This window comes from Sinocyclocheilus rhinocerous, unplaced genomic scaffold, assembly GCF_001515625.1.
Source record: "Sinocyclocheilus rhinocerous isolate Xijiao unplaced genomic scaffold, SAMN03320098_v1.1 scaffold1893, whole genome shotgun sequence".
In the NCBI taxonomy this organism is placed as follows: Eukaryota; Metazoa; Chordata; class Actinopteri; order Cypriniformes; family Cyprinidae; genus Sinocyclocheilus; species Sinocyclocheilus rhinocerous.
This window is the reverse complement of record NW_015654502.1, coordinates 649,029-658,040: the sequence shown is the minus strand read 5'-3', so window position 1 is coordinate 658,040 and position 9,012 is coordinate 649,029. Positions and strand designations below refer to the sequence as shown.

Below are 9,012 nucleotides of genomic sequence, written 5' to 3'. Positions count from 1 at the left end.
TCTTGGCCTACTTCCTGGAACGGAGGAGGACAGAATGCCTGAAGTACTATGGGCCCCTTAGTGCGTTGTACCGGCCTCAGCCTCAGGGTGCCACAGAGGAAATGCATGTTGTCAAACAGGTTTTTTGGCCTTTTGTTTGTGAAAGTAACATGCCATGAATGGTTATGATTTTTTTACCATGACATTACTTTACACATGTGCATGTCTGACAGTAGTGTAATTCATGCAATTATGAATGCATTGAATTATGCTAAATACATAAGGTATCAAAATAACACACTTTTTAGTAGGCAATTTTGTCAATATGAATTACCATTCACAACTTATTTTACTCCTCTAAAATTATGTTTTCAAATTAAACCAGATATTCAGCGAGAATATCTGTGCTGACAGATTAGATTGTGTTACACATCAGAATGGAGCCAGACTGAATGTGAGTAGGCAAAAAAAAATGCTATCTGTCTAATTAGTTAAGGGGAAAGTTCACTCAAAAGAAAAAAATTTGTCATTTACACACCTTAATGATATTACATTGACTTTCTTTCTTTTGTGGAACATAGAAGATATTTAGAGAAATGCCTCTGTTTTTTTTTTTCTCCATACAATAAATGTCAATGGTCACCAAAACATTTTGGTTACCAACATTCTTCATAATATTGTCTTTAGTGTTCCACAGAAGAAATAAAGTCATACAGGTTTGGAACTACATGAATATGAATAAATGATGACAGAATTTTAATTTATGGGTAAATTATCCCTTTAACATTATTCAATAGCCTGTGCAACCTAAGTGACTTAACAGATATAGAATGATATTTCAGTGTTGGAGCACATTTTGATTAAATATTGCAAAAACAAACAATTGTCCTCTTAGGAATAACATGCCCTGATGAATTATTCAAGATAAATAAACTGACTGAATTTATATTTTATGCTGACTTCCACTACATACTGCTAGTCATAAAATCCTTCATTCATAACTCTTCCATTCAGAGAACACACCTGAGCTCTTGACCAAACCCAAACAACGGTGTGAAATTCTAGGAATCTAAATCACAAACAACAGCAAGACTGTTTATAAGAACAAGCATTGCAGGAGGAAGGAAATCGATTGCAGAAATCAATGCTGCGCTCCCTCTAATGGTGGAGTTGTCTGTCACCAAACACGGCTCGCTCTCTGCCAGGATCTCAACCAATGTGCTAGCTGTTCAGTTGCTCCACGGCTTCTGTATTGTTGCACCGTTGAGCCAAGGTTAGGGCGGTACATCCTTTTGAGTCCTGAATATCCCGCTGTGCATTATTCATCAACAGGGCTTTGATGATGGGGATGTTCCTGAGCTGGACGGCTAAATGCAATGGCGTTGCCTGGCTATTGTTCTGGGCATTCACATTGGCATGATGAGATATCAGCTGCAGAACGCTAGGGAAGCAGCTACTATTACAAGCTAAATGGAGGGGTGTCCAGCCGTTATCCTCTGCCAGGTTAGGGTTGGCACCTGCTGTTAGCAGCACCGTCACCACCTCCTCCTGCCCATGATGGCAGGCAAGGTGCAGAGGAGTCCAGCCGTCTTTCCCTTGGACGTTGACTGAGCCGTGGTGCTCCTCCAACATGAGGACAGTCTCCGGATGGCCTTTCAGGGCTGCCAGGTGCATGGCTGTCCAATTCTGATAAGTTCTGATGTTGGGGTCGACCCCTTTACTCAAAAGGAGTCTGCAGATACCTGTGTAACCCTTTAGAGCGGCAAAATGTAGGGGACTGTAGCTTTGCTCATCGACTGTTGTCACATCAGCCCCATTATTAACCAGCAAACGGACCACCCTGAAGTGCCCTTCATCTGCCGCCAAGTGTAGAGAAGTGGATTGAAGGTTATCCGCTTTGTTAAAGTCAGCTCCATTTTTGAGCAAGAGGTTGACGATGTTCACGTAACCATAAATGCAAGCCACGTGAAGCGGAGTACGGCCAGACTGCCGCTCCTGCTCATCCATGGCATCCAGACGTCGGAGCAAGATTCTCACAATGTGCTCGTGGCCGTTCTGAGCAGCTAGATGCAAAGGCGTCCATCCGTCCTTCTCCTTAGCATCGGCTCTCGCCTTATTGTCTAACAAAAGGCGAACAGCTCTGTCATCGCCAGCCTGTACGGCAAAATGCAGAGCGGTCCACTGGTCGCCATCGCTGAGGTTGACGTCAGCCCCACAGTCTGTCAGCAAGCTGCAGATCTCGTAAAACTTGTGCAAAACCGCAACGATGAGCGGGGTGTAGCCTTTTACACTCTGGCAGTTCACTGAGGCTCCCAGATTCAAGACCATCTGCACGCTTTCTGTGTCCCTGCTTGCCACGGCGTGATGAAGGAGAGAGTTGTTGTCTTGGAAGAGCATAGACACGTGCTCTTTTCGCAGAACTTTCTTAAAACTCTCAAAGTCTTTCTTTACAAGGAGAGAGTGAATGCTAGAATCATCTGTAGGGGGAAAAAATGGATGGAGGACAGTTTTATTTCGAGTAAGAGCGTGGAGAGTTTGTACAGATAGAACAAAAGACGCTGAATGCGAAGACTTGGTCAAAATACTTGCCTGAGGAGACAGCTGTTTTCTTTGGCTAATGGAAAGAAAACAAAATTGAATGAATGTTATTTTTATTGTATGAATAATAACAATATTTGCTGACATCAGATAGTGGTAAAATATGAAGGTGTTATTGCTATGGATTTTAAAAAGTTTCTGTGGATTTTATTTGTTTATGTTGTGCTGGTCAATATGGCAGTTACCTTATAGTATGTTTACATGATTTACAGCTTTTTGCATAGTCAGGCTAAACTGTATCTCTAAAAACACTTTGCATGTCATCACTGATTTTTGGTGCAAGTGTACAACTGAGGGTACATTTACACATCAACAAAGTTTTTCCTTTGCGTTTTTGAAAAGTTTCGCGTACAGACGACAACATTGTCAAACAATCCCTCTTCATAAGGAACCACGAAAATGACTAAAAACACTATATTATCAATGCCAGGCCAGTAGTCGGTCACTTTGTAGTCTGGCGCAGACCTTCAGACTGAGTCTGCCCATGTGGCCGTTTGACCGACATGTCAAACAACTAATCACAGTTTGTTTCATTCAGCGTCACGTTTCGAGGCGTGGAAATGTCGCCACAATAACAGACCGGTGTGTAAAACTCTCGGACGTATTTTAAAGTTCTATGCTGCGAACTTTTAATATTTCACATACTTTTGAAAATCCAGCATTTAGTTGATCATGATAAGCGCTCATCGTCACACTTTCATCTTTCGTGAGGGGGTTTGGCATCACGGCATCTTTGTTTCCAGGCGGAACGTTAAAGAACGCGACACACACGTCTCCCGGAAATCCTATATAATTCAACCAATCCGATGACAACTTCGAAACTCCTGAAGTGTTTCCACTTTTGTGTGCCGTATGCATCAGACGTTCAGCCAACGGTCCTGAGGCTGAGACTAGTCACTTTGTAAAGAAACACTACGTGTCTGCAGACATACCTATAGACTGAACACGTAAGATGCATGTGCATGACTTCATTGTTTTCACAAATTTGCATTTTTGCAGTTTACATGGAGACATTAACCATATCGTTTTCCAAAACCTGCACTTTGAAATTTGTTTTCAAAAGTTTGCGCTTTCAGGCCCCCAAAATGCTGTTGTCGTGTAAATAAAAAGGACAAAACACATGAAAAGATGTAAATTTTTACTTGAAAACTGTCATGTAAATGCCCCCTGAGGCCAACTGAAGTCTGATTAATGTATAAATGCTGGATGGCTCTGAGCTGCAATCGTATTATCTAGGTCTGTTAGTTCGACTTAGGCTCGAAACTGGACGGGTGCAACTTCAGTCGGTCTGAAGTGCTTATAATCTTGTCTAAAAACACGTTGCGCATTATCATTGAGCAAGCACGCAATACTGACACCAATTGTAGTTTGATTACAAGTATGAATACTGGACCAAGCTGAAATGCAATCGATTTTTCTTGGTCTATTAATCCACTGGTACAATTTCAAGTGTTTATGACATTTAAAAAAGATGAATCATCTCATGTTTAAATCATTCCTTAACATTCTGCAGGTTTCCTTCCCAAAGTTAGAGGAGAAAATAGTAGAATGTGTTCACAGATCCCCAAGTTTTACTCAAACTAACACCTTATGTGCTGACGGTGTACTGTGGTCTAAAGATGCACTGGAAGAGTCACTTACGTTCCATACATGTTCAGGCAGACGCTTTCTTATCTCACCCTTTGCATTCGTGTCTGGGATTTTTAGGACTTCGCTAAGGACTTCAGTCAACCGAACAGTCACTGCAGAAAAATGGAGATGATGCAGCTGAATGTCACTTTGGGAACAGTTTTGCTCTAGCTCTTTTTCAGGCCTTCTTACACAAGAGTGATAATTTGGATAAAAATGTGCAAAAGGCCAGCCAATGATTGACAGCCTTTTAACCGCCTAATGGGGAATTTTGTGTATAATGTGAGATAAAATCGTAGCGCAGGGGATATAACGGTGCTAATCACACTGCATTTTTAGTAATCTGATGTACAAGATTAATTGAATTCAACACATTATACAATACGACACTGCAACAGAATTATCAGAAGCTTATTAAACTACTTTAATGCTTGAACACAAACAGTGAATATTAAAATTCATTATCACAGACACTAAATCAAATAATTTAATTACTAAACGTGACCTGAGGAAGATACAGTCACAGAAGAACTGGGAGGCTGAAAAAAGATGCAACAATGTAGGCTGTTTGCTCGTTGTTATTTCAGTAGAGTAAGACAACTGAGCAAATGTCTGCTGGGACTTTTGGAATGAATTTTGTCTGTATATATAATCAAGCACTTATTATAGTCTTCATTAAACAGAAACAAGAGCAAAAATTAGGGTTGTTACCAGAGAAAGCCGGTCGCCTGGTGCAGTCTTGGTGCCAGCATTGCTGCATGACACCAATCATGTCCTCGCACTCAGGGGGCTTGTCTTCAGGGATCTTCTCCACACCAGGCCTTTTGCCAGATGACACTCTGAGTAATATTTCTGTCATATTCAGACCTGTGACAAGGAGAATAGAACAAATTGCTTGGAGTGTTATTTTTTGTACTATACAAACTCCAAATAATGCACTTGTAAACAAACACTTGTTCTTCTAGCTCTCTCATAACAAACAAAGAGGAAACGGAACTCGCTACGAATGTTGTGCAAAAGGGTCTGAAACTTATTTTTTTCAATAAACACTGAGTGGAAGATGGTTCAGAAATGTTAACTGGCAACCTCAGGTGGTCAAAAGAAATATTATATGAGCTCTTTTGTTCTGTATTCATTTTAGATGATTTTTCTTTCAGTTAACACTATTACCAAAATGCAGGATGTTTTTTCCCCTTCTAGGGAACTCGCGCTGCATTCTCTAGCGGGCAATATGAGGACTCCCGCCATTAGGACCATTCTGAAGCACATGTGAAACAAAGCCTGGCTTCTATGACTAGGTTGGGTTCCTCTTGACACAATCTCGCTCAAGTAGGCGCTGAGTACTTGCCTTGGAAAATAGCTATGCGAGGATAGCCGTGTTTCAGCTCAGTACTGGCCCCTTATCAGGGTTTTATGTAGCGGTCTTTGAGCCTCTTGCCTAGATTGTGCTATCTCCCGTTAGGGTTTTAAGTAGATAGTCCACTTTCCGTGGTCTTGGCAATCTTTCATAGTTGCGTTTCCGTTCACCATAGTGTCCGCTAGAGGTTCTCTAGAAGGGGAACGTCTCGAGTTACTCATGTAACCATGGTTCCCTGAGAGGGAATAAGACACTGCGTCCCCTCGCCATGCCTTCGGCCTGCCTGTTTCACGTCTCCTTAGGACAACTAAGTTGGTGCAAGTTCGGCAGGCGCCCTCTTATACTTCCGTGCACCTGTCTGTGATATCACGGGCTACGTGGGCCAATAGGATTGGAGTTGTTTCACACATGCTTCAGACACCGGTCCAGCTGGCGGCAGTCCCCAAAGTGTCCTAGAGGATGCAGAGTCTCGTTCCATCTTGGGGAACTGTGGTTACATGCGTAACCCGAGACGGTTTTTAACATTAATAATTTTTTTTAAAAATAGACAAAACTTATCAATCAATAAAATTAAATTATTTTTGTAAATTTAATCTACATGAAGCTACCATTTAAAAAAATCATTTATTTGATTATCACATTTATTTTATCATTTTTTTCTTGAAAAAACTTGGGTTGAATGATGAATGCAACAATTTGTGTAAAAATCTGGAAAAGTGCCAAAATGAGGAACAATATATACCTTGATATGCACGCTGCTGAGTGAGAATTTCCCACATAATAATAGAAATGCTGTAAAGTGAAAATGTTTAGATGTTTATTTCATGGCATATCATGACTCACTGTCAAAATGTCAATTTGTGTACATACTGTAAAGTTCTTTAAGTTATGAACTCTCACCTGTAAACATCATACTTCATTCCAGGAGCTTCTGGATTCTGGGTAAAGGTCTCTGGAGGCACATAGTTTATGTTCCCTCGAGCTGTCAGGTGTTCAATAAACTCTGTCTTGCCTGAAAACTCCTCCCATTTAACGAGGCCAAAATCTGAAATCTTTAATGAGAAAATAAGTCTCAAACCACGACAACACTGAGGTTGCATATTTCAACCTAACAATGCATTTATGTAGAAAGTACCATTAAAAACGGATAAAAGCAGTAACAATTCAACCTTATTATAAGGGTTACCCTTAAGGTCTCTTTCTTGTTAAGTCTTTATAAAGTCTCTTTTTTACCAGAAATAAATTCAGAAACTTTTTAAAAACAAGAGCAGTAGTATCTGACTCACCTTCACATGCAGATGATCATCAAAAAGAATGTTGGCTGGTTTCAAGTTCAAATGAAGAATGGGTGGTTTCATGCTGTGCAGAAAATTCATGCCCATCGTCATCTCGTGGATCATTTGGAACTTCTTGGGCCACATTAATAAATGACTGCTGAGGAGGTTGTCCAGGGATCCCTTTCTCATATATTCCATCACTAAACCAGGTGGATCTTTGCTTATTCCATAAATGGAGATTAAATAGCTGAACTTCAGTCTTCCAATTTTGGACATCTCTATCATGTTCCTGGGCCATAAAATTTAAAATCATAGTATATAGTTACACACACACACACACACACACACACAACATAAAAAATAAATAGACAAAGATAATATACAGTATATTTAATATTTACTATAGTTAACTTTAAAAAAAGTCATATATAATGCATTTTTACAACTATAATCTCATAGTTTTAACAGCAGTATAGTTTGAATCTTCTATTCTCATATGTACTTGTACCTGTAATCATTGGTCGTTGTCTTTAGGGCACATGTTTCCCGCCAGACTTTAACCTTCACCTTATAGACTCGACCAAACTTGCGCTCAGCCAGTTTCTCCCAGTCACTTTCAAACTCATCTTTTTTAAAATGATTAAATCTCTCCAGGCTGCCATCTCCGAAAGAATCCTGTACACTGGAATTAGCTGCTGTCATTTTGTTTTCCAGTCTCAGGAAACGAAGACGCTGCTCTTCGACATTTCTTCTTGGCACACAGAAACCAGGTCAAGGAAACACATATTAAACAAAAAGCTCTGTTGGTTTTGGTGGGAGGAGTCAGATCCCTGTTTATTAGAATAGAAATGTAACACAGCCAGTTTTGAATGAGTTCCACAGGTGAGGCTGCGAGATTTGTGCGGGACACCTAATAACTGGATATACCAGCTTTATGTTTTTACATAACAGTAGCTGCTGCCTCATAAGGCTTGTGTGCATGTTTGTGGTTTGTTGTTAGGGAAGCAGTTTAATTTTATTTAATATAATTCAGCAGAATGTACAAAGATATTTGATGCTAAATACATAATTAAATGTTTTATGATTAATTGTCTTACAGTTCAACACATAAATAAAGTGCATGTCACATTTTCAATATAATTACTATTGTTCTCTAGAAGTTCTCCCATTGTTCATTAATCACTCAAGCGCTACGTCTTGAATTTCTTAGCACATGAGCAAAAACCTGTAGAGTGAATGTTATTCTAAGCCAAACTGATGCAAATTACTGTAACCTTCAATGACAGGCTTTCAAAAAATAAAGTAATAATACTAACAACGGTAATTAACAATCAAGCAGGGAGCAGCACTTTTATACTGAGGTGATAATGCGCTGCCTCTTCAGCGCTCTTGCAACACTTTGAAGGATAGACTTGGCATTCAGCTGCTGCGATTAAGTATTTGTCAGCCATCCAAAGCGACACTTCATCCTATAAGAAGTGCACAAAGAGCCAACCACTGCATTTCAACGTGAATACAGGATCTGCTGACTTTCTGCTTGGGTATATATTGATGCAAGGACCAGACTCACAGTCAAAACGTGTGATAATGTTCTGCTTTGTAGTGACGCAGTGAAGGTGACTGTAATTTTCAGAGTGTAGTGCACAAAGCAATTGAAATTGTTGTAAATGACCTTTTACCACTTAAGATAACAGAATAAATACGCTAATTACCTTAATTACTGAGGAAGTAATTACGCAACAAGCAACCACAAGTGTTTCTAATGGTCTGTTTCTCTACTTTCAAAGATTTAATATCGATGTTTGTTTCTTTTCAGTTCTGTGACATATTCACTTCATTTCCCGTGGGGCCCATTTTGATTGTACTTTCAATTACAAGTAGTCATTATGTTTTTTAGCAAGTGATCTTCAAGCCAGTAAATCTGCTGTGCCTCTAGGTTGTCCCAGCCTGGCGGTGGGATTTACATAGAGATGCATCTCAAAGGCAATGTCTGCTTGTTACTACTTAATTGCTTCTTTTTTTCAATGGCAATTAATTGAAAGGGAAACACATAATGTGAAACCTAATAAGCAGTTGAACAACATGTCTAATTTTTGAGAGTGCTGGGGTAGTGGTGCATACAGAGAAGCATTCACGTATATCTTTGACACCAGTATGTCCTACATTGAAGAA

General features: G+C 39.8%; 1 protein-coding gene across 1 annotated transcript; it reads right to left on the bottom strand.

Moving 5' to 3' along the window:
* Positions 1-1,187: 1,187 nt before the first annotated feature.
* Positions 1,188-7,624, bottom strand: LOC107717268 (ankyrin repeat and protein kinase domain-containing protein 1-like). The gene is made up of 8 exons (XM_016523950.1): positions 7,349-7,624; positions 6,850-7,129; positions 6,464-6,615; positions 6,306-6,355; positions 4,918-5,073; positions 4,228-4,319; positions 2,569-2,593; positions 1,188-2,456 (listed from the first exon to the last, which is right to left on the bottom strand). The coding sequence occupies exons 1-8, from the start codon at positions 7,540-7,542 to the stop codon at positions 1,201-1,203; spliced, it is 2,205 nt and encodes a 734-aa protein (XP_016379436.1). The 5' UTR covers positions 7,543-7,624; the 3' UTR covers positions 1,188-1,200.
* Between the last annotated feature and the right edge of the window lie 1,388 nt (positions 7,625-9,012).